The sequence below is a fragment of the Rhinolophus ferrumequinum genome, chromosome 6 (genome assembly GCF_004115265.2).
Source record: "Rhinolophus ferrumequinum isolate MPI-CBG mRhiFer1 chromosome 6, mRhiFer1_v1.p, whole genome shotgun sequence".
Taxonomy (NCBI): domain Eukaryota; kingdom Metazoa; phylum Chordata; class Mammalia; order Chiroptera; family Rhinolophidae; genus Rhinolophus; species Rhinolophus ferrumequinum.
Genome location: NC_046289.1, coordinates 54683327 through 54710358, shown reverse-complemented (window position 1 = coordinate 54710358; position 27032 = coordinate 54683327). Strand labels below are relative to the sequence as shown.

The window sequence follows — 27032 nt, the reverse complement described above, 5'->3', positions numbered from 1 at the left end:
CATCTTCCCAAAGCTTATGACTTAAAAAACCCAGATTTTGTTTTTTCTTCTGACAAAGGTAGTTAAGCATACTTTCCAGAGAAACACCACTCTTACGTGGTAACTAGAGGTAACTAAACCTCAAAGTAATGTTTGTAGTTTTAGAGCCCCTGCATTTGAATGACTTGATATATTTCAGTTCACTTTTGGACATTGGGAAGTAGATAGTCATATTTTCACAGCTCAAGAAAGTCCCTCTATGACACCAATTTCAGGTATCTTCCTTCAGTTTCAGTTTTAAGAATTTTGCCTCTCAAATGCTCATACTTCAAAAAAATGCACTCTCTCATCAAAATCTTTCTTACTAAACAAGCGCCTCTGTCAGAAGTGTCTTAATTTCTTATCACAGAATTTTATCCACACAAGAAGCAATAAATAATTCATGTCATTGCCTCTTTGTTGTGTGTCCCTGAACTGCACAGAGCTAGAAGGCTGACAGCTGTGTCAGGACAAGCACCAAAGATCTGACATGACAAGTGACTAACAAGTTTCTTTCAGTTCATAGTGAAAGAAGACAATGGCCCAAAGTGCAGAAAGAAATCCTGAAACAAAATAAAACTGCTTCTTTCTTTTTACCTAAGTGTTTGCTATGAGCTTATTTCCAAGCCACAAGCCCTGGTCATTTTATAGGACTGCCCAGCCCCCTTTATTCCTCACACTCACTTGGCCATTTACGCCTGGCCACGGATCAATATGAGCAATTCTTGGAGAAATACGATGTCTCCATGACAACCAAGCCACAAATTCTCAGTGGAAGGCAGTGAGACCAGTAGTGAACTCTCCAGAGGTTTCTAGGCCTACAAGGCAAGATGTCTTAAAATGCAGGAATGGACAGAGGAAAAAGCCAGAGTAATTCATTCTTTATTACCAGTTTAATGATGTCCGATGCATAGAATCGTACTCACTTTTTAAGATTCTTTATCAGCACCTATATTTTCAGATTAATCTTCCTGTTTTGATATATCATTTTGTTTATATCAATTAGATAGACTATGTTATATTTGAATCTCTCTACAATTCCACTCATATTGAAGGACGATGGAAATCTATTCTAGTTTTGAAATGGTATAAAGCTGACCTATTCTCGCCAAAACGATGAACACTTAGATAAAAGCTGGATGTAACAGCCTGATGAAATGTTTGAGATTAAAACTGTTTCCTAAGACAGTTTGACTTAAACCTAGTCAAAATTAGGCAATTTGAGTCAAAATGAAAAGTAATTTTAAAATAATTTTTTTGAGAAATTTAACGCTACCCTCTCCCTTTTACAGTGGGGCTGATCTACGTTTATCTTTTAGACATTATGGCAGGGGGTGGGGTTAACGTGCTGATTAAAAATTTCTGTCATTGTTAAAGATGCCATTTCTCAGTTCCGTGGGAAAGCAGAAGTGTGGCTGAGAATGGACACACAGCAGCAGTCCATCTTTTGAGGAATCTTGGTGTAGTGGAGGGGACTGAAATGCAATGCCATCACCACTGGGCCTATTGGGGTTCCGAGATGACTTAGGGGACCTGACATAGATTGCAGGCTGCACCTTTCACTGAAAATTAAATCTCAGTAGCTCTCCTCAGGGAAGGATCAGGGGACTGTTTGCAGCTGCCCCCTGTCAGCGAAGGCTACAAGATTTGGAAATCTCTTAACTAAGCTGACAGGCCACAGAGAGGATGAATCAAAAATCTGATACATGGATCAGCACACAAAGATGCAAGAGGGTAGAGGGTACACAGCAGCCAGAGAAAATAAGGAAGAAAAATGTTCAGTGGGGGGAGACAGTTAACTCTTTCATTCATAATCGTCAGGTAACTTTTAGCGCCTTATGGCTTTGTAGTGATCCCGGAATGTCATTCAACTTTCACAAGATTTTTTCCTTTTAATCAATTAGTTGTTAAGACCAGGCATACTTCAAAACACAACAAAAAACAGAAACAAAAATCCATGCTTAAGTGTTCCTGGCCATATTCTTCCAGTATATTTGTCTATTCTTTCTACAAAGAAAATACAAACATAAGTAACTTGGACTGTGGGTAAATTTTATTGCGTGAGGAAAGGTTATTATTTTCTTTTTTTTCATTTTATTCTAAAGAGTTGACAACATCTATTAGTCCATTACTGTTATGCTAAAATCCTCTCATCCCAGTTAGAGTCCTACTTATATTTAGAAAGGTATTTAGATTGTAATGATGACAATTTGTATCTCTTTTCTCTCTAACTCTCCACTTCCGCTTGATCCCATTATTTGAAATATTTAGAATATTGCCATTTCTCCAGTTTCCAATCTCTGCCTATATTAACCAGTTTAGCCTAAAATTGATGATAATGAACTAATAGTGTCAGCTTCCCTTTTCAGTCATAAAGCCTTTGTACTTCCTCCAACTGAATTCTTGATGAAAGAGGAAAAGATAACAGCTCCACACTGTGACCCCTGGAGGTGACCATTAATTTGACAGTGCAGCTGCTAAGAGAAAAGAGCATTACAATGTCCTCTCCCCCCACCCCCTTCCAAGGACCCCAAAGCTGTGTCAAATTTATCATTTTATACTTGACTATTTTTAAATGGCTTTCACCTGGACTCTCAGACTCTTCCACGACACATCTGTCAGGCATGTCCTCGTTGTCTTGGAAGTTTGCCGAGTTTGAGTTGCTGTCATGCTTGACCAGACTGGCTGAAGCTATTAAAAAGAGAGAGAGAGAAAGTGGGGGGTGGGGGGGGTGGGGAGGGGTCGAGGGAGAAAGAGAGAAAGAAAGAGAGAGACAAGAGAGTGATGAAAAAGTAGTAATAAATACCATTAAAACATTTCCTTTCAGTTCCACAGCTATTTCCAGGGACACACGATGCAAACACAAACAATAAATTGAAATAAAATGTATCCTCTAAGTATGTATTGGCAGACATGTAATTAGTTGAAAAATCTATAGATGAGACTTTATCTTAGAAGAAAAATAAGTTCATGGCATCAGCTTAAAAGCTACAAAGTAACAAAGTGATCACTTCGAAGCAGAAATCCTATTTTTAATGCATAAATCTAAAACAATATAGTCAATTAACGGCAATAGGACACAGAGAGAACATCAGACTACTCAATTAGAAGGACCAATACTAGGCTGGTGCAATTGTGCCTTTTGTCGTACAAGTCATAGCTGATGAACACTTCTTATGCATTTGGTTCTCTTTTATCAAATTAAAAACTATAGTACCAAATGCCAAAAAAAAAGCCCTATAAAAATAAATTCTAAAATATGGAATGAATACGTTGCAAATGATAATAAGGAGGGCTGGTGTTTTCAATGGTAGGTCCCCAGACAACTTGTCACGAGATATTATTTTCTGAGTAGGAACGATGAACAGAAACAGAAGCTAGCACAGGAATCTAAAATTTCCTATAAACACATTACAACCACTAGTTCCGTTAGAGAAACACAGACTCAAGTTTCCACATTTTTCCACAAGTTGTACTACTTTGTCTACATTATCATCATAAGTAACGTATTTCCATATTACATTTGCTTAAGGAAACATTTGTCAGGAAAAGTGGACATGGTCTTCATGATGCAACTCGGTGAATAGCAAAACAAAGCAAGCCTGCAATAATCTAAATTATGTCACACTTACTTGTCTAAAGCCAAGCAATATAAATATGGATATCATTGACTACTCTGGAATTTTGTCTATCACCAATTGCTGTGGTAAACACCACCACTGTCTCCTCAGGTGTTGATAACACACATATTATTTGTAAGCCATAAATGCAATAAATACATTTATAAGTCTTACATGAAATAATATATTTGTTGGCACAGGGAAGTGGACTGGGCCCTTGTTCCTAAACCTCCATTAGGAGATGAGAAAGCAAATGCAGAGGCTGGAGACTGTGTTACTTCACACATTCAAGAAGCGACACAAGGAGTGCTGTTGGAGGTCCAAATCAGCGTTAGGAGAGCTCACACCTCCCAGACTCCTTGTCTTGTTTTCATGGAATGTGCATGGCACTGATGATCATAACCCGAGGCCCACATATACATGCTGTAAAGGAGACTGGTAACTAATTCTGGTCCAAATAGCTCTTCACCAGTGCTCTCAGAACAGACAGTTCTCTGTTCCGTGGAAGTGTAAGCATAGGGTTTGAATTCACTGCTTCTTTAAAACCTTTTGTTTGGGAACAAAATATGAGAGAAAAATATAAAATTTTGACTTTAAATAAATACACCCAAGTTTTCATTTTGTGCATTTTAATTTTCTGAAAAAAAATATGAAAGTAGGTACCATGTCTGTTTTATTTACGTCTGTATGCTCTGGGCCATTGAAGGTATTCTTGAAGGATTTGTAGAATGAATGAATGAATGAATGAATGAATGAATGAATGAAGCAGAGGTACCATGCTACATGTCCTGATCTAAGAGGATATGTGCTTTGAACTATTTTCAACTAGATCCATTCAGTCTCTTACTTAAGCACACTTGAGACAAAGGATGCTTATTTGCAAAATGGTAGTATGGGAGAGTCTGTGACTTGGCAGAAAAGACATGACACATATGGCCTAAGTAGTTGTTGGGGTAGCTGCCTTTACTTTTCCTCAGTTTAGATCTTACTTACAGATTATGTTTGAATCTGTAGATTTTTGTGAAATGTTTCAGTGGAATAATTAAATGCATCAAATTTGTGAAATACTATTACATTGGTCAAGATCTCTTGGCTTGTTTTAATGATTTTTTTTATCCATATGTTGTTAATTTTCTGAAATATTTACATTGGTATTTATAATAGGGAATTAATCATCCAGCTAAATCTATTACTAATAGCCAATGAGGTAGCCCCTGTGTTTATTTGGGCAAATGCATTGCACTTGTTATCCCATACGTTATTCTTTCATAATTTAAAACTTTCACCCATTTATTTATTCATTCCTCCAACAAGATTCTGTTCTAGACACAGGGGCCTCAAACAGGAAGAGAACATCGTATTAGAACAACAAGGTAAATGCCTGCAACCGTTTTTAGTGGCAGTAAAGTGGTTCTCAGTACAAACTAACATCCCAAACCTCTCAAAAAAGTCAGCATATTAGATGTAGTTTTAGCAGCCTTATCTTCATTAAACTTACAGGAGTGCGTGTCAGGCATCTAATTTTGTCTCCAGCTCTGATGTTGGAGGGTGTGGTTTGTGTGAGGGTAGGAGAGTAGAGAGGGCTATTCTTCAGATATTTTGCTTAGTTAAAATTTAGCTTCCGAATTTGAAATGGTACAAGATTTGCCGTTTTTTTTTTTCTGGGTAGTTTATAGAGTATCCAATTTCCTATCCTGTAAAAGAAATACCTACTACATTCTGTCACTTGGGAACAACAGACATTGGAGAGGTTTACTGCCATTCCACTTTTTTGTTTGTTTGTTTTTTTTGTTTGTTTGTTTGATAGGCTAATCTTTGCAATTGTTCTTTTGGGTGTTTCCTGTGATGTTTCATCATTAAACTCTGACATGATGTGTGACCAAGGCTCCTCTAATGAATCGTTTCACAAACGATGAAATCAACAAATATTGATCGAGTGCTTATTATGGGGAGAGCTCTGTGCTAAGACCATGTGAAGAGTAAAAAAGTGAAGGCACTTTTAATGTGCCCTCATACAACTTGTGATCTAGTTGAAGTATAATGAAAAGTAACCAGTAGGAGAATATTAGAGAGAATATTCCAAGAGTGACATGATTTTTAGAAATGCAGAGAAAATTCCCTATGCAACAGGATAGTCAGGAAGTGAAATTTGAATTAGATCTTGAGAGGGAAAATGGGTAGCCCAAAGGGAGTTCATTCAAGGCAAAATAAAAAAGTGTGAACCCCGGCATGGCCAAAGAACCCATTAGCCTAGTGCCACAAATGTACTTTTTAGCAGAATGTCGCTGCCTACTTTTGTATGTATTTTTAATGAATTCTCCTTGCATGTCTCTTTGAGCTTTACCTGAATTGCTGTTGTGGCTGATTCTTCTCACCTGTAGAAGTTAGCTATAGACAGGTTTTTCCTAGCCCTAGATAGTCAATAATTTGATCTTTACTGATGGTGGGCCCATTTATCACAGTAAGTTGTCCTTTCACTATACATATTGACTTTTATTTATCAATACCAAAGTCCATTTGTAGCTCATCACTAAAGTTCTTGGATATTTTCAGTAGTTTTTGAAGATGCATTTTAGAGCTTGGCAGAGAGATACTTCTGACGTCAATATAGTGCAGACAGTTGCTAGGCTCATCCTTAACTTAAAGTCAACTGTTTATTTCTTCTGTAATGGATTCTGAAATAGTCTGCATTGGTGGGAAGGGGGTGCAGGGGGAGGGGAGTGGTGAGGGACAGAAAAGACAAACTCTTCTTGACAGTTCTACCACTGAAGGATGTACGGCTCTTCCATTTACTCATCACGCACCTCAAAATATTGACAACTGAAAGGCCAGTCTTTTAAATATCTTTGTAATATCTTTGGTAGCTAGATAAAGGGAGAAGTCCACGTACTTTGTATGGATGTATTTGACTATGGTGTGTTTAATGAGTCTAATTCTTCTAGATCCTAAAGAAATGAATAGTTCCAATGTAGACAATATGAAATCATAGTTTTTAAACCACATTTAAGACCACCTAACAAGAAAACCCAGACTATTATATGACAAAGACTCTATGGAAGGATTTTCTGTAAAAAAAACAAAAAACATGATGACAGGGTCATCAGTGGTTATGTTCCTCTACGTCTCCCTAGACTCTATTTTGGTTTTGGTTAACCTCTACAAATTCCCTCCTTTGTTTTCAAATCATTTGCAGAAAGGTGCTATTAACTCTTAAAGGTGGCTAGGCCTAGGCAGCAAATAACTCTAAGAAATATCCCCTCACCACTAACAAGAGAATGACCACTGACAAAAATCTCCATCTTCTTCCACGAATAAAAACTTGTCCTTCTGAGCTAGGCCAGTACGTAGTATACATTGAGAGGGACTTTGTTAAAAATTCATATCATTTATCGTGTGAGTAAAATCTGCAGTCCAAATAATGATTTCAATACAAGGACTTATAAGTGATTTAAAAATAGATCCCACTTATCATATGTACAAAATTTTTGGATGTATTTGAGTTATTGGTAGGAAAATCATGAATAAAAAGATATGACAGTTTGAAAAGTTGGTCAACTGAACAGAATAAACCACATTAGTAGCAGATAAAACTCAGACCAAAATCTTATTCAAGGGCATAAGAATAACGTACAGTTGGCAGAGGTCAGAAAAGACTAAAAGACCACTCAGATCTGTGGAATGAGCATTGGAAAAGAAGTCAAAGGCCTGAGCTCAATATTACTTCCTTGGTGGATATTTAGGTCTCTTCCCAATCTGAAGGAGTCAGTGTGAAATCAACTAAAAAAATCTTTCTAGAGGCTCAAGAAAACAAAACAAAACCTAAAACCACATTAAATTCAAGTAGAAGTAAATACTAATGCAATACTCACAGATCACTAAAGACTGTAATATATTTTTAATCAATATATTTTAAATTAGAGGGAGGTGCTATCAGTGAAAAAAATTTAAGTGATAACACCAAATTTGTAAACAAAGAGGATGTCCTTTGAAGAGACCCCAAATTCAGTTTACAAAGTGGTTCTCTCTGGACAGACGTCTTATCAGGAAAACACATCTAGCTAAAGAACTATGTACATATTACCCCTACTTTAAGAATATCTGTTCGGAGATAATCAAGTGATAGGACCTCTTGATTCTATTTGAATAGCAATAGCTATATCCTGCGTCAGACTTCAGGCTTACTTTGTCTTCAGCATGGACTGAAAACTAGAAAAAAAAAATCAGGTAGTGATACCTAGAATTAAATAAAATACCTAATGTTTCTTTATAACTAAGTAATAATAGTTTTATAGACAAGCTCCGCAAGATGAGCTAACATTAGACTTAAATGTTTTTGTTATCTTTCTCTTCAGTTGTAATTCAGCATGGAATATTATTTTCTGGGTGGCATTTTCTATTATGAATTGCTTTAAGGATGACATATTTTTTTAACTGGTAAAGAAATGAATTTTCCAAAGTGCTGTGAAGAATGTTATTTTGGTATCCTTACTAGATGTATAGAATTGAAGTTATCATTTTATTTAAATATTTTGGAATATAAATATCTCACAGGATCAAATGACTGACTAATCTAAGAAAAAAATCTGTTTATAGCTAATTTCTACAGGTGAGATGTATGGAGAGATCACCCAACTAATTTGGGGCAAGATAAATGTGAATGAGAAAGAGGTATTGTTTACTGACTCTTTTAAAACACTGCTTTGTTCCTCTCAGATACAGAAATTCCTCTGTTACCCAGGATGTTTGAGCAAGGCGCTGCTTTAGTAAGGCCCATAAACAAGCAAGTACATTTCTAGCCTAGTGTGAGGTACAAGGCCAGTAGGTACTCGAAGTACTTAGGAAATGACTGAGTGACAAGGATTCCTAAGAATTAAAAAAGCAATGATTAATTTCAGTTGTAGTTTAAGGGAGAAATCTTAAGGTCAAGCCTAGGGTTTATAGCTCAAACCCAAATACCTCCCAAAATCTGTTATTAATGCCAACAGGCAGTCTATATAATGAGGAAGACCCTATCTGAATTATTTCTCAATGGAAAATCATTTAAACAAAAATAAATATCAATAATTTCATTATAGAGATGAATTTCTGAGTTCCCAGGGGAGAAATACGTTGTACTGGGAAAAGCTCAAATAAGAAGACCCGGAAGATCTGTTCTTAAATTCCACGCCTACTCCCACTAGTGTGACCTTGAACATGTCATTTCACTTTCCTGGACTCAGGTACTTTTATTAATAAAATAAGACAGTCGGACTGGACAACCCCCTTGACATCTTCTGGCACCGAGGCTCAAATATTCTGCCAGGTCAGAATTCAACACCAGCCACCTACTCGATATATCACCGAACAGGACAGTAAGAGCATAGTGGTGACTACACTAGCCTGATAAATAATGAGGCCTTCGGAGGCCCTTTGTGAAGTAAGTAAGACTGTTACTGTCCTACCATTGGTGATGTCCGATCTGACTGAGGGACAGAGGAGGAAATCGGGGCAGCTTCAGAGAGAGACTTGGGTAGCTGCCATGTCAGGGTGAAGCAGCCCTGTGGAAAGATGACCAAGAAAGGACTGAGCCTTCAGGATGGCCACTCCTGAGAGCAAACAAAGGAAATCCTCGGCATAGAAAACTGTCCATTAGATGTTTACCAGTGGTGCAAAAAAAAAAAAAAAAATCTTTAAAACCAAAGGTTTATGTTATACATTACCCTTCTCAGAATCATATTTATGCTCTTCATTTCTTTGAACAATCCCTCTCTTCATCAATCCGTTTGGCAAATACGAACTTCAGTACAAAATACATCATTTTAAACTGAATTAGTTGGGTCCAGGTAATAATTGTAAGCAGCACAATTGCAGTGGACAGGCCCTGGCCTGGAAGTTAAGGCCGTGGTCTGGGTTCAGTTAGGCTGCGGATGCACTGGCCTCCTCTGAGGACTGGCTCTGTCTTGGCTTCAGGGTCCCAGGCACTGAGAAGTTCTCAATTATTGTTTATCCAATGAACGGACAGGGGTATGGGAGAGGTGTCGTGTTCCTATGGAACTGTGTTTTCTTCAAGTCAAGTCTCTTCAAAGGAGAATCAGCAGAATCCCAACTCTTTTTATTTCTTTTATATGTAAGGACGCGGCCCGTTAAGTGATTTGTCTTAGTCAAGCCTGGAATGAAAACCAACTCTAATCAAATTATCTAAACTCTCAGACTGACACAAACATCTTAGATGTAGGATGGAGAAAGTATGACAGAGTGTAAGTTGGGAAGTAGGAAAGGAGAATAACAGGGAATGATGCAACTCTTTCTCCTCTTTCTGCTGCATTTCCGCATCCCCCCCAGCCCCGCCCTCCAAACAGAAAGGGTAATTCTCAGAGTCACCAATGAGAGGTGGGCTTGGATTTCTTTATGTGCTCTTTAAGAGCGCCATTTCCTTGGCAAGCAGCGTTCCAGGAAGACAGGTGATAAGTAGATGAACAGGTGCCTACTTTTTTTTTATTATTATTATCAGATCAAAATAATTGCTACAACTTTAGCCTCTGAGCATTACTGAGTAAAGTCAGAGTGGAAGTAGCTCAGGAAAATATTATTTATTATCATTTTCATATTTATCTATAATTTGGTAAACATTTTCTAGATGTGAGAAATAAAGGTGGTGAAATCATCAAGCCCAACGTCAGATTTCTAAGTTAAAGCACAGAGATAATCATTCAAGACAAAGGGACTCTTACCTGCAAGGACCCCTTTGTCACTAAAAGGGAGTATAGATGATTGATGAGTTCTAATGGAAATTAACTTTCACATTCCTCATGCAGTTTAGATTTTCTTCAAAAGTCATTGGACTTTTCTCATAAGGACCAAATCCTCTAGTAAATACAGAAATGCATTAAGTTTACTGTTCAGAAGTTCAAGAAGTTGAAAGCAGGAACAGAGTCCCAAGAAGAAAACAAATAGATCCCCACGTATTGATAAATTGAAGAACAGTCAGTAAAGGGAGAATCCTAAGAGCAATTTATAGTAAACTTCCCAGCTTGCATTTGAAAATTTAGAAGGTCAGGAACACAAAAGAGGCCCTTCAATCAAAAGAGCATTAAGCTAGCATTTGAGATTAGAGAGAAACATGATTTATATATGAACTTAAGATGAGGATGCATAGCATACGGCAATGTGAACCACAGCAAAGTTTATAGTTATCTGTAAGAACAAAGACCAAAACTGTTTTCCTTTTGAATCAGTGGGAGAAGAAACTGTCATATCGCACTACCATTGGAATTCGTAAGAGCAGCGACCCTTCCATAGGCCAAGCCTCAGATGACACCCTCAGCATGGGGACAGTGGTTGGCAGGCAGACTCAAATTCCCAGCTGATAGCCATCTCTATCTCAGGGGGAAAACCTTTGTCTCGGATGGTTAGTCAAGTGTCAGCTCTTTTATCTCCTAGATAGGAAATGGAAAATAAGGAAATCAAATTATCTAGACTGTGCCTTGGTTTTCTAGTTCTTTGTCAACATTAAGAAGGATGCAAGGAAGAAAAGGTCTAAGGTACCATATTTTGTATCAGTAGGCTTGGGTACTCTGAATATCATTTACTTTTATTTGAATGACATCACAATGGTATGTTCGTATACTTCAGAACTTACTGAAATTGAATGGAAGACATGCTTGGATGCTGATAATGTGCTTTACCACTGTCTCACAATGTAATCGCAGCAAGCATCATTCTCTCACAATCCCCACTGCACACATGCACTCACACCAGACACAGAAAGCATAGAGGTCTGTTGGCATCGATTGTTTCTTATAGTCATGCATATAATGTAGCCACTCATTACAAAATATTAATTTTTCTGGAGGATAAATAATCGAAAGATGCCTTTTCAAATACTCAAGCTGTGTCGCTGCATAACAGTCAGTCAGTACTCATATTTGTATTAATATCTCTAAGAGATGGTTGCCCAAAATGTAGAAATGACCTTGATAAGTAATAGAGAATCTCATGTGGAGACTAGACAAGCTGGTGGCATCTATAAATAAAGGATAAGAGGAACCACCTAAAGAAAGCAAAATTTTAAAGAGCAAGCATGCGTGTGGATAAAGGGAAACCAGCAACATTTACGTAATGAGACTTTCAGAAAACTAGGTTCAATACAAAAGAGATGTTATCATACTTAGAGAACTAAGAAATCGGAAACAAAAGGTAAGAGACAAACAAATATTTCTAGATAATACACTATAAAACTAGATTAGTGTAAAATACTCCTCACATTTTTACAAGTTGTTTGGAAGAATCCGTGGTACAATCTCCAGGGCTCAAGAACACGCTAAGGGTTCCCGAGCTGTGAAACATTAACTGATTAGATTAACTACAGAAACAACTGTAAGTTCAAATCAGTAGGAATCCATGCTGTGTACATATTTCAGGATAGCAAATCCTGGGTACCATTTAAAGGAAACATCATCCAGCGTATATGTAACAAGAACATGGCTCTGAGTTATCATTTGCTGTGACTCAAGGACATGAGCCAATGTAAAAACGTAAGCAAATGGGTAACAGAAGCCTGGCACTTTAGGAGGGGTGTGATCAACACAATAAACCAACCACAAGAAAACCAACAAGTAAGCCCAGGAAGTCTCTGCACCTGGAACCCTGCAGTGATTGTAGCCAACACAGGACACAATGGAACTGAAGAGGTCAACCAAAGGTTTGGGAGAAAGCAGGGAGGAGGGGAGTTTATATAGTATCAGACTATCTCAGGAAGAAATTAGGAACACCAAGATTCCAGTATGGAAATAAATCTAAAGAAGAATGTGGTCGATAGTTTTTTTTTAATTGCCAAGAAATTATATACACCTATGACTGCCATTTTCTAACCTTTAGTTCCTCTAAACCCCCTCGAGATGCTTATACTCTCACCTTGCTTTTCATTATCAGAGTCACTCTTTTATTTTAATATCTTGATAAAACACATCTCTCCCCGCAGTAATCCTTTAAACTGAGACACATCGTATCCCTAAAAGAACCATGGTCTGATCATGTGGCTTCTATTTAGATAAACCTACAGTGACCTCTCTTCAGTCAGCAATGGAGGATTCTAGAGCTACAGATTTGAAGCCCTTTCACTATAGAGTCAGCTCACATTTAAAGGTTTCTCATTGGATGCTGCCACCCTCCCCATCTTAGGCTCTGGTATCATAAACTATAGCTGGATGAGACCACTCATTGTCCCCTGGATATGCCATTTATTTTCCACATCAGTGCTTTTTGAGAAGATGCCCAGCTCAGATATCCTCTCTCACCCCAATCTCCAGTTCTCTGCTTGCCGAAACCCTCCCTCTTATTCAAGACTCAGCTCAAATGCCACCTTTTTCCATGAAGTCTTCATCAACCCACCACCAGTTAACATTAATTTTTCCCCGTCTTCTGTGTTTCTTATCACTTTATTTGGCTTATGTTATTCTTTTCTCATTCTTGCATTCTCATGTCTGACTGTTTCACTGGGCTACATTAATAAGGAAGAAAGATATTTTAGGCACATCTTGAAGTTTTGAGGCTGACTTCATGAGGACAACTTTGCTTCTTTATAGTGAAAGCTCCAGTGCTGCAATCAGAAGACTGGGCTAGAAGGATCACAGGCCTTACCCAATGCGTCAGTGTCTGTCAGCCGTACTTATCTCAAATAGTTGGAAATTCATAGATAGTATGCTTGTTCCACAAACATGAGTCTCGTGCTCATGGGACAGATTCCTTATGGACAGTGATGGCTGCGGAAGTCTACTTTCTCTGTATTGATTGAGATTATGTAGACATTGGGTGAACCACGCTGAGAGAGAGAGATCTCTAGGCCAAAGCATCATTTATACGATGCTCACTTTCCTTCTCTTCCAAGGACTTTATAAAATAAGAGTCATACATTGCAAAATATTATACCTATACCCTACAACAGAAGGGAAAATTCACTGATTTTCACTCTCTTTCCCTTCCCCTCGTAAATCATAAAGTTAAATTTACCCTAGGGATTCCATTTCTCTGAGCTCAATGTACAGGCATAAAACAAATTTTGTTCTCACAGGACATCCCATTTTTGTTTCATTAGTTCAAGGAAAGGGTCACTCAATTTTTAAAGCGTTTGGTTTGATCTTTGCTATGATTCATGCTATCTAACATCCATAGGCACACTATATACGGAAATATATCTTATATATAAAATGTGTCTCCACGGACCCCATAATGCTTGTACCGTCACATAAAGTACGCAAAAGCTACCTTACAGACACATAAGTCTAGGAAAGGAGACCAGAAAAAGAAAATACACTTATTTGTTGAATATTTAAACAATTACTGGTTTGCCCAAGTCCTTATTCCAAGACAGATTTTTTTTTTCTTTCTTTCTTTTTTTTTAGGTTTTTTTAACTTCTTATTAAAGGCAGAATGCTTCCATGGAGGTGGAGGTGGTAATGCTCTTAAAAATGTTCCCCAAATATGAAGCCTAAATTTATTCTCATTCCCTTTTATATATTTTTATTCTTCGCTTAATCATCTCACTGGTATTTCATTCTACAGAGAGGGAGGTAATAAAATTTTTTATTAATGCAATAAAGGGAAAAAGAAATAAAGATGATTTGTCATAATTTAACTAGATAAAATGAATTCTTGTGATCTAAATGTAAGAACAGACTATGATCTCTAAAGGTATACTGAATTATGGAAACATGATTTTTACATAATAGAACCATTTACACTTACTATTTAATCATATTAAATAATAAGTCTTACAGATCTATATGTTCATGTGCTTCTTTTTTGCTTCTAAAGTCTTTCCTTGGACCAGTTAAGTTATTCTAGAAGGTTTTCTCGTTCTATTGCTATTGAGGGGCTTTACCCCAATCCTCTAATGGCCAAAATTGGATTTGCCATACTGGGTAGCTACAGGGAACTGTGATCTTCAGGCTTTGCATAGCATCCCCCTCTCGTCATGAATTAAAGATCACACAGATTTATTCCTCAAAAACACATAGGGAGAGGAGATTTGGACTGAACTCGTTTTGCCAAACGATGATAATTTTTTTCATCTTAAAACCCTAAAGATCTTAGAAGGCTCAGACCAAGCACAGCACACTTGGAGTCTGCAAAATGGTAGCTCCAACAAGGAGGAAGCAGTTCTTTTCAGGGCATTTCTCTCATATTTCTCCCAGGAAAGAAGTTGTCCAACTTAGAGGCATTCATTCAGTACAGCCAGAGTAGGGAGGTAAACAAAAAAGCTTTAGACTGACAAATCTAAAACACAGATCACATTGGCCTTCTTCCAAGAATAAACAGCCTCCAACATCCCCCCATTCTGTGGAATAAAATCTCAGAGAGATTCCAACCCACCAATGGCAGAAGACCCTGGCCTCCAGTCAGCCAGCTAGTTATCCATGGAAGTGGCTCAAGGCTGACACTCAGATTGACTGGTTCACACTAATTTACTTCACACAGATTCCATTTATCTCCTAGAAGATCCCCTGGCAGCAGCTTATAATGGCATATCCTAGGATGCCTGCCTGCATGCGTTTTTAGAGCAGCAGTGCTTGATGAATCTGTGTCCAGAAAACAGTTCACAGATTGAGGAGTAGGTGCAATCAGAAAACATCAAGAGGCACAGCTGGGACTTGGGAGCTTGCTCGACTGGTCTGACTGAGCAGCTGAGCGTTAACTGTGTCTGCTTTTCTGCTGGCTGCTCACTGCCGTTGGGACAAATCAGGGAACCACACCCCTTTCCCTGAGTACTCAGCCTCCAAAGGAAAAGAGAAAAGAAAGTGCATCACCATCCAAGTAGCATGTGCGGCTGTAGGAAAAGCTCATTTGACCATTTAACCTTTACTCTTTAAATACGAAGCTACTGCTGATGTAGGTAAAACTATAGCTGATAGTTCAAAGGTTAAGATGCTGGGTATTTGGACTGGATAAATGTAGCTAGAAAAAAACAAGTAAAAGAGAACACCAAATTATTTTATTTACTTTCAGCAATGAGGTCCAAAGAGCTGGCCAACAGGCCAGGACTGTGGGGCTCATTGGTCACCATCTCAATGCTGGCTCTCCCATATCTATCATAAAGCTTGAGAAACACACAAAACGGCTCAATATTTGTCCAATGAATAAATGGGTGGATGAATGGACAAGTCACTATTCTCTATTTGACATTTTGGAACTGAGGCAAACCACTCACTATGTTACAATTAAGGCATAAAATACTGAGAATCCTAACCGTTAACGTAATCAATATTCAAAGACAGAGGGAATTGAGAGGATCCTTTAATAGTAGTGAAGCTAACAGCATTAAAAAAAAAACAATTCAGTGGCAAATCTACCCAAACAGTGACAAAGCATCTTTAGTACTTAGAAGGTTAAACAGTGGGCTGCAGTCGCTGGTTGATGGGAAAAAGTAGGATTAAGGCTTCTGCATGAGGCTTGACATGCTCGTGATGTCTGCCTGCTGCCTTAAGCTTTGAAAAACAGCTGGGATCATCTTCTTATAAGCTCCAACTCAACGATGTTTAAGCAGTCCCCAATCCAATTAAACAGGGGTAAATAGGAGGAAGAATTTTACTGAGTACCATCATCACACTTTTTCTTAATGAAAAACAGCATAATTGCGGGTTACACAGCTCCTTAATCTCACATTAAATCTAATAGATTGCTGACTTATACAGAGCATGGCAGTCCCGGCTTTCTATATCGGTGTGCTTAATTTTAGGTCATTATCCTTTATTATGTGACTTGTAATCCTTAAAGCCCGTGATTGTGTCTGGATATTTGGCAAGGATTGTACTTGGCAATACAGGGATTCTACTTCTAAGAGTGATGATTTAATTGAGAGATATAGTATGATTAGATGTTGAAAGAATTGCTTTTATTTTATAATTGGCTGGTTTCTTATAAGTGTTTCCTTTAACGAATACTGTTTAAAATCACTATTCAGTTTTAGGACTCTGCTAAAAAAGACAGCTTTCATAACTGAAAGATAAATAGCTTGTCATTATCGAAATTTATCCATATACCATTAAAATAGCCAATTCAAATAAAATCCTGGCTCATTCACAAGCTGGGTAATTGTAATCAGGGTACTTAATATTTCTGTGTCTCAGTTTCCACATCTACCAAATAATAACAATCATAATGACTAATAATAATAATTCTACCAGATGTGTAGAATTGGTGTTACAATTAAATGAGTTAAAACATGAAAAGTGCTAAGACGAGTGGCTAGCAAGCTGAAGGCCTAATTAATCCACCATTATTACTATTATTGTGTATGTCTTTGCCTAGAAACGTGTAAATGGCAATACGGTGTCCAGCCTTCATATTAAGACATCGTATACTAACAAAATAGTAATATTTAAAAGTTCTCTGACCTAATAATAAAAGAAATATTTTAAATAGTTGCATAATCTTGAACTTCACTTAAAATTGTAGAACTCTAGAAGATAATGACAGTGGCCCATTAAAAAGTAATAGTTTAAGGAGGCATGTGGCTTTGTATTCATTTGATGATATCGATAACCAATTAAAATCCTGCATAAAGTTATCTGTAGTTATTTTTCCTATCAAGCATGCTGAATACAGAAAGAAGTAAAACTGGTTTTTGATAAGGCAAGCAAACTAAGCATAGATCTTTCACTATCGCTATGCATCATCCTTGACTGCCAGTCTTTTTACTGGTTTCCATTCACATATTAAGTGCTAGTACTGAAATTGAAAGTCTAATCCAGCTCAGCTCATTAAAGACAGAAACATTACTGGAGGATGGTCGTTTGATGAAGTACAAAACTAAAACAGAAATAGTGGCTTGCTTGTTACTGATATTTCCCTTCCTTCTCTCTCATTTCTAGGGTAGACAGCACCGTAAAATACCATATCAGATAATAGCAATAAAACCTTTTCCTTGAACATCAGGTTAAACTATGAAAAAAGGCATGCTTACAACCATCCTAATTAAGCACAAAGTTGAAACAGTTGTTTATTTCAGTTCAATTTTATATCTCATAAACATAAATCATAAAATTTTTGTTTTTAGTGGTGAGATAAGATTGTTTTATATCCAACTCTGGCCACAGCAAAAAAAAAAAACAACAAAAAAAACAAACATATCTAGTTTGATCCAGATATTTTTACTGCTGCTTTCCCTGCCCCTATACATACAGATCACAAAACTCATCAGATCACTATAGGGTTGATCTCTTCTGGCAGCTGAAATAACTGGTGACTGGCAAGATCTTAGCAAGTACATTTAGGTATTAAGTAGTGCCTTCCTTGCTTTTGGTCTTTTCCAACACATACTCCATGACGTCTGATTAATATGAACTTACTGACCATAGCAATATTACAAATATGAATAAAGTTTCAAAATAGAAATAGAATAAGAAGTAGCTTAAGTTAAGAAGTAGGTTAAGTTACTTATAAGGGAAAGAAAACCATATTGTGATAAGATTTTGATGACAACAGTTCACTCTAGAAAATGAAGGAGTAACATGTTTTAAAACTTCAGGGAAAGAAAAATTTGAGCTAAGATTTTCTATCCAGCAAAACTGACCTTTAACTATAAAGGCTGCAAGCTGATAAGAGCATGCAATAATTTATAGAATATGATTCCAATAAACCTTTTCTAAGGGTTCTACTACAGACTACAGGAAGTGAAAAGAGAAACAAAAACTAATAATAGATGACTTTGACACATCGGTCTCAATCTGAGGTAGCTGATGGAGACAAAATATTGCCAAGTGTATAGAAAGCTTACACAACAAACCAATAAGGTAGATCTAATAATCAAACTCTGAATGCCAATAATAGATAGCATATCTTGTTTTTAAGTGCACATAGAACATTCATGAAAACTGGCCACATTTGAGACTCCAAAGTAAATCCCCCAATATTCTAAGAAACAGAATTAGCACAGACAATATTCTTTGATCACAATGCAATAAAACAAGAAGTTAGTAAGAATAGCAAAAACAAAATCATCTTTCCACCTAGAAATTTCAAAACTTTCAAAACATAATACTGAATAACTCTTGGCTCTAAATGGAAATTCAATACAAAATTGAAGACCTTTTATCAAATTACAATAATGAAAGTCTAACATAACATAACAGAATCCATGAAATTCATGCACAATTACTCCATCTAGGAAAGGACATTTTATAGCATTAAAAACCTAATTAATAAAATTAAAAATGAATTAAATATCTGATGCAAAAAGGTAGATAAAGAACAATAAAATAAATCCAAATAAACTAAGAGGAAAGAATTAATAAAGATAATGAGTTAGAAAACAGTAAAAGAGAAGAAACAAGACAGAACTCCAAAATCCATTTTTAAAAAAAATTATCAATAAAACCAAGAAGCCACTAGCAAATCTAATAAAAAAGTAATGGAAAATTCACAAATAGACAAAATCAAAAATGAAAGGGAGGAATAGCTATAAATAGAAAAATTTAAAAAGTCTTAAGAGATAACAGTATTCAACTGTATACAATTTAATTTGAAAATCTAGGTCAAAGGAATAATTTTATGGAAAAAATTGATAATGATCAAAAGGGTGAATGGACAATTACCATAACAGAAACAGGGAAAGAAAACTCATTTGACAAAATTTAACATCCATTTATGTAAAAACACATAAATGTTGTGTTGTTGGATATTTCTTTGATATGATAAAATACATATGCTCCAGTCCCAAAGCAAGCATCTTACTTAATATAGAAACACCAATGATTTTCCCACCAGAGTAAAAAAAAAAAAGAACAAAAAAACAAACAAACAAAAACACAACAGGATGCCCACTATTTCCAATTACTATATAACATTGTGTTGGAAGTATTTATCAGTGCAATTAGTCAAACAAAAACAATGAGAGACATACTAACTGGGAAAGGAGAAGTAAAGCAACTTTTTGAAACTGGAAGATACAGTTATGTCTTGAAAACCCAAAAATCTGTGGATAAACCATTTCAAGAAAGAAAAAAAAAGAATTTAGTAAAGTAGCATGGTATATAAATCAATAGTCTTAAAAAATACAAACAAAACCAATTAGAAGATATACTGAAAAATAAGGCTGTATGTATAATAATTTAAAAAAAAATAATACGAAAGATCAAAGATTTATATGAGGAAAACTCTAAAGTATCCTTAAAAGGTACAAAAGTAGATTTGAATAAACGCAAGATATATCTTATTCTTGTAAGGAAAAGCTTTGAGCAACTGATTGAATTATTGAACTTTCTGAATCTAGTTCTAGGGCCTATGATCATTAAAAAAACAAAACAAAGCAAAGAAAAAAACCAAAAACAAGTTCAGAGATGTTACATCACAGAGATTTCACTATAGAGAAAGAGCATGACTGTTGATCTGAACTCATGGTTTGGTGTTCAATAGCCTACCCTCCCACGTCTCCCAAGAATTGTAATTATCACATGAGAAAATAGACCCAAAATTAACATAAAGTGTTTAAACATAACATTTAAACAGAATATTTTCATCAAAATGTGTGGAAATGATTTCTATTAGAAATGAGTTAGCATGTTTCGTGCTCTAACATTGCAGAATAGCTGAAGCATTATTATTCCAGTGTCACTAATTCCCTCACTGATGATGCTGACTGGGTGCCAGGCTGTGTGAGGTGTTGGGCACACAGTGGTGATCAATCTCTGCATTTCATTGGTCATTTCTGTATTTCATTCGTAATCTCTATGTTTCAGGGGTCAGTGAGTCTAAACACTGACCATTTACAAGAAGCATACTCACCATAGGGTAAAAGGGCAGACTGAAAAACCAGGCCCAGAGCAGACAGGAACAGGGAACATCCAAAATTTCTTCCTAGCAAGAACTGCATTACTCTCTATTACATGCCATGCCTGGAATGAATGGATTTCATCCATCTGTTCTGCCCTTGCCTTACTCAGCTTAAAGTTCTGAGCCTCAGTAAATTACCTGATTGGCTGAGCTACAGGCACCCACTACTACCTCTTGGACATACTGTCCTAATGAGAGAGGAGCTGAACCAGTGGTAGGTGCTGCAGGCATGGCTATGAAGTGGGAGGACAAATGAACTGTCTCTGTAGAAATGCAGAAGAAAACGGGGTGCTCTCATGGCAGCAACGAATGTTGGCCACAAAAAAGACAAATGTCACTGATTTCCCAGGTTGATATGATAAGCTGCAGGACTTCTTTGTAACTGACCACTTGGATTTGCCTGCCGTATAAGCCTACAGGTACGGTGAATGTGAAGCAACTTATCCAACGCAAAATGACAAATATCAAACTGGCCATGGGGCATTCATCAACTCCGCTCACTCCCTATAGTAGCAGAGAACTACGGACTAATCATCTCTTACCTTAGTCTTCCTTCCTTTAGATAAAGTAATATGTGTTAGCCCTGCACCATATTCCTGACCTTCCTTCCTTTATACATGTACCTGTGGGATGGTATCCTTCATAGGTAAGACTTCCCAAAGAGAAGAGAAATGGCCAGTGCCGCCTTCCTCCTGTGGAGTAAGCAGAGTAGGCCTGCTGTGAGGACTGCAAATCTAAAATGCAGCCTGTTTAGTTTGCATCACACTAACCATGGGCTTGGAATTCCTGTTGTGCCTCCTACATGCAGAATTTCGGCTGACTTCAAAGAAAGTGATTTTGAGAAGAGAGAGTTAGTCACCAAAAAAAGAAAGCAAGGTATTAATCTTTGATAAGCTCCATTTACTAATTTATAAAGGCAATGAGAATTGGGGGGGAGGTGAAAAAGTAAGCTCTGAGGACTCTATGTAGTGAATACTAATGATTTTTCTGGCTATATCATAAACGGTACTTTTTTGGAAGGAAAATGTATAGCCTTATTATAAGATATTACATATTGTTTAATAGTTTACTAGTGACTATGAGATTCAAAAAAAAGAAAAAGGAAAACAGTTCTGTACATTGAAAAATGGGAGAGCCATTTGCTAAAAGGGACTTGTGGTCCTAAGCGATTACAGAAGGCATTTTTAGAATTTAGTCAACAGAGAGAGATGAGCATAAACAGCAACGCAAATAGTGCTTCCTCGTTTGTGTTCATCTTCTTAATACTAGCACAAAGAAGTCTGGGAATGACAGGCTGGGAAAGAAGCTCTAGAAAGAATCTGGGGAAACTTAGAAAAGAAAAGAGAACCCAGAGCTGTGTCCTGAGCATAAAGCACACACATAAACAGGTACGGACCGTTTGTGGCAGTTAAATATGAACAGCAAAATTATGTTGTCTATTCTTCGGGATTTTTATTTAATTCAACATTTAGATAGGCAGGTTGATGCCCTCATAGGTCTTAGAGTTTAATACGGAAGAGACATTGAACAAGGAATTGCAATCACGTGTGATGGAGGTCATGCTGGGGGTGGACAGCGTGCTTTGGAATGTGCAGCAAGGGGGGGTCAGGTCATCTTGTTTCTTGAGAGAGCTAGAATGTAGAGACTGATTCTTTAAAAATCACTACCTTCGATTTTCAGAAGGTTTGGTTGTACACACACACACTTATACACACACACCCACACACTTACACACACACACACACGCACACATTCTTTATATACACGATGTCCTTTAATCCTTAAAACAACCCTGCCAAGTAGGTCCATGTTTCCCCATTTGTCAAGGAGGAAATGAAAACTTAAGGTAGTTGAAGTAACATGACCTACTCATACATACCGTCAATGCCAAAGCCATAAAAAAGAGGCTGGTTTCAAGCACAAGCTGATTGGAAGAGTTGTTTTTTGTTTGTTTGTTTAAAGACATGGAGGCCATAGACTGACAAAGAAAGGAGAGGTCACTTTTGACAAGAGCACATTAATGGTTAATTAAGCCAATATAAAGGTCCATGCTCCTAAAGTCACCTAGGCTTTGGTTTCATAATCTAGCTGTGTCCACCTCTGAATGTGATGTCTCTCCTATCAAAAGAAATAAACTTGTTAGTATTCATATTAGGCCAGTGCTCCTAGCAACGCAGGCCCCACCAGTAGCGAAGGGCATAGCCTGCACGTCTTTTGGGACAGGAAGGGTGCGCTCCTATTCTAACTATGGCCCAAGTGGAAATCAGGAGTCCTCAAAACAAACATGTGTGTCAGGTGGTTAGTGGGAAAAGATGACATAGGCAAGGAGGCCCACCCATGCTTCATTGCTTCCACTGACTTCTTAGGCACCCAATATATCACTGGTCCTCAAAGTGTGGTCTCTGCATCAGCAGTTCAGCATCACCTGAGAACTTGTTAGACATGCAAACCTCAGGCCAGACCTCAGACCTACTGAATCAACAACAACTCTGTACGTGGGCCTAGGACTCTATTGTAACAAGACTTCCAGGTGAGCTGATGCACGCCTGGATCTGAGAATCACGAAGCAACACTCCACGCTTGGTTTGAGTCATTTTGAAGGGCTTGTGTAGCTTTGTATGAATGAGAGTGAAGAGCTGTGGAAGCAGAGATCACTTAAAAGACGGGTTTGTGTTTTATTGCTACACATAGCAGTATCTGAAGGACTGAGTTATCTGCGTTTCTATTTTACCATAAAGGAACTGAGTCAGGAACAGTTAGTTGCTCTGATCCAAATGAATTAAGAAAGAGGTTAAGAGAGATCCTAGGAAGATCATTTTTATAATTTAATAGCTGAATGATAGCTCTAACCACTCTGTCAAGGTTACTTGAATTCTGATTTGAGGTCTCGACATACCCTTCATCTCCTGGCTTCTCTCTCTCTCCTCCACAGCAAATACTGGGATTTGCACAGAAACAATGGTGAGAAAATTATCATAAACACCAGAGGCTGCAAACCTACTGTGCATTAGAATCACCTGGGACAATTTATGAACGGACCTACAAAGAGCCCAACTCGCGATAATTAAATCAGAGTTGGGGGTGGGGGTGGAATGTAAAGCCCAGGTTAGCAGCCAGCATTGGGAACTGCTGACCTCAGCTATTCCATGGTGATGAAATTAGATCATCTATTTAAAGCACCTGCTGTAGTACTGAGCACGTGTAGCAGGTGCTTCATAAATGTTCCCTCCTATATCTCTTTCTTCTGCTCCACAAAAAAGTTGTAGAAAGGAAAGTCAGCAACTGACACCTTGTTCTAAACAGGTAGAGTCCATGTACCTCTTTCCACTTCCTGACTCCCTGTCATACTGTGCCTCTGCCAAATCACATTTATCGTCAAAATGTTTCTCACTGTCTGCCTTTTTTTCTCCACCTGGATGTAAACTTCTTGAAGGTAAAGAATCTATTGTTATAACAGATTTCAAAATTCCCTCCTTTCAGGACCTGATGGTCAAGATCATTCTGTTCTCTTTCCCCTCTGTTCATGCCTACAACAGGTAACCACAGCGCTCCTGATCCCAGAACCAGCTCATTCCTCCTGCGCATACTCTAGCCTTGAACCTGATCTACTGCCCAGATTTCTGCCTTATGCTTATGTCTGACTCCATAGCAGCATTCCTAAAGACAAGTACTCAAACCCTAGGTCTCAGATGTAGGTCCTAGGATTTCCAGGAGTTATCCGTCCTGACTGTCATGATTTGCTTTCCTTTTCATTCATGCAGATACTTTTCATTCACGAAGATACATAGTTATCTTCCTGGGTGGACTGCCAGTGTCCTCCTTAGTAATACAAGCTCCACAATCAGAATTTCAATTAAACCGGAAAAATCTAAGTTTAATTAAATGCAATCGTTATTTATTGAACAGTGCTTGGTGGCAAGTACTGTGATAAGTGTTAAGGAAGTAGGCACGATGAGACATAACCCCCTCTCAAAGGTCTGGACCAGGGATTAACAAACTTTTTCTTAAAGGGCCAGATAGTAAGTATTGTAGACTTGTGGGCCATATGGTTCCTCTTGTAACTACACAGCTCTATAGCTGTAGCATGAAAGCAGCCACAGAAAATACATGAACTAATGGGTGATGGTTGTGTTCCGATAAAACTTTATTTTCAAAACCATACAGCAGGCTGGCTTTGGCCCACAAACTGTAGTTTGTAGACTCTTGGTCTTGACCATTTCTGGTTTACTCATCAAGCCACCAACTTAGCTCAAGTTTCCACAGCACAATGATGGTTATAATATTAATTGAAAACTCATCAGAGCCTCTGAGCCTAGGATTACAACATAATATTCTCTCCATACCTCTACTTATTAAGCATTAAATTAAACATAAAACTTACTCTTTCTTCCCGTTCAAAGCCTCTTTGAACCACTACCCTGGTCCAGCACAGAAAAAGATATGTTTTGACTTCCTCCATAGAGAATGGTTAGGGAAATGGATAGAGACTTTTTGTACACACAGTGTCTTCTTTGATAAATAGGTCTCCATTCTAGAAGTGCTATAAATAAAGAAGAAAGAATTAAAGCACCATTAATTCAAGGTATATTAATTGAGCACCGACTTTTGGACAGGTCTTGGAGTACAAGTCTTGGAGATGGAGTGGTAAACAAAACACACATGATCTCTATCACTTATAAAGCTTAGACTCTTACTAGGAGACATAAAATAAATGCATAAATATTACAAAAGTATAAATAATTACTAATTACACATGCAAATAAGTGATCTGAATGAAAATCGCAGGGTGCTATGAGAATGAATAATGGCGTGAACACCATCAAGCTTGGAGGTCAGGCTTCTCTAAGGAAACGACCTTTAAAGTAAGACTTGAAAGCTGGGTAGTAGAAATTAGGTGAGGAGTACATGATGGAAAAGATCACAGGTTGAATGCGTGCCTTGCAAAAGTCTGTGAAAATTCTGAGGCAAGAAGGAACTCGGCCCAGTCTCAGGACTCAAGTAAGGTCAGTGAAACCGGAGCACAGAAAATGGGGAAACCCTGGCAAGGACTGAAGCCAGAGAAACAGAACGGTCAAACCATAAGCCTACTATAACTTATTAAGAGTTTTGTGTTATATCCTGATTGCAATGAGAAAACATCAAAATAATTTATGCAGCAAGTGGCATTATTAGACTTCCATTTTTAAAAGATCATTTTGACTGCTGTGTAAAAAATGGTTTAGAAGGAAAATGTGATCTTTACCTTCCTCCTTCTAGCACCTTCTCTGGTGCCCTTAAGCAACTATGTACAGAACAAGGAGATGGATAAAGGGAGAAAGTCATATCTCCCTTCCCCAGAGTATAACTGGACACATTTATTACCATAAACTTGCTTCCCTGTGCAAACGCAATTATAATGCTATACACAAATTAAGTAAAAACAAAACACACACACACACACACACACAAAACAGAATCCCCATTTAGGAGTTATAGAGTTACCATATAAAACAAGTATTTTAAAATTCAAACATTAGATGATCTGGACAAAGAGAACAGGGAACCAGAGGTTGAAACTCCCTTGAAGAGGATTCTGTTAATGAAAGGCATCAATAAGGGGTGGTAAACACAGACATAGGGAGATAACTCTGATGTGGAAGAAAACTTAGAATAGTTAATCTCTCTCTCTCTCTCTCTCTCTCTCTCTCTCTCTCTCTCTCTCTCTCTCTCTCTCTCTCCTGCAAACGCTATCTGCTCGGCAGGAAGCGTCTGACTCTGGCTGGCAGTTGGTATCCATTCAGTATCACGGTCCTGTGAGATCAGGGTGGGGAAGGAATGAAGTGACCGTTGAGCAATCTGCTGCTGAATGTGTTCCGAGAAAAGACAGAGTATGGTTGTTTGGAATGCCCCATTAAGTGTCCCCTAACATTTTTAGACTAACCCCAAGTGAATTTTTCTACATCTATCTCTATGTCTGTGTGTGTGTACAATTATGTATAAATACTCAAAGACAAAGAGTCAATATCAGGTAATTTCATGTTGTTGACAAAGCTATATATCCAAGATCAGAGTTGTAACTTCAGATGTATAGTATAGTAATGCCTCACTAGGCTCATGAATGCCACATATTCTCCACTATTTGTTTACTACCTTGTCAGAGTTATCCATCATACACAGTATCACAAAGCACATGGTCACATCTCATATATCTGCTTCAAGGGCAGGACCGATGTGACCTCTGACTTTTTGTTCTACAGAAGCTAAAATCATTCCTTAGAAACATTGCCTATTTGCACAGCTGCCAAATCTGCTATTGAAGGAGTCTCAATTTTCTGCAATATTGCTTGTTAAATGTTTATAGCTAATTTTATAGGATAGACTAGATGTCTGAATATTTTCAAATCTCTTCTCTACTGGAGTGGGTTTTTAACTGCTTCTCTTTCCTTATGCTTTATGAGACGAGACAGAGAAAATGACAAAGTGGTTTAGAAAACTCTTTCTTGGATGAAAAACCTGTATGATATAGAAGGATGCTCCCAAATATCCTAGGCATTGGAAGACATGTTAAGACATTTGTCTCTTACATATTTCCTTCCTGAAGCAAATATT

At 37.6% G+C, this 27032-nt stretch overlaps 1 protein-coding gene across 3 annotated transcripts in view; it reads right to left on the bottom strand.

The window, feature by feature from the left end:
- WDR72 (WD repeat domain 72) overlaps nt 1–27032 on the bottom strand; it is a 204887-nt gene that overhangs the window by 5124 nt on the left and 172731 nt on the right. For 2 of the 3 annotated variants that reach the window (XM_033107033.1, XM_033107032.1), the window contains exon 19: nt 2384–2709. In XM_033107033.1, the coding sequence (XP_032962924.1) occupies nt 2384–2709 (326 nt within the window). Of the gene's footprint in view, nt 1–2383; nt 2710–27032 lie in introns of those variants that run through there. The other variant, XM_033107034.1, reaches the window with a different exon arrangement.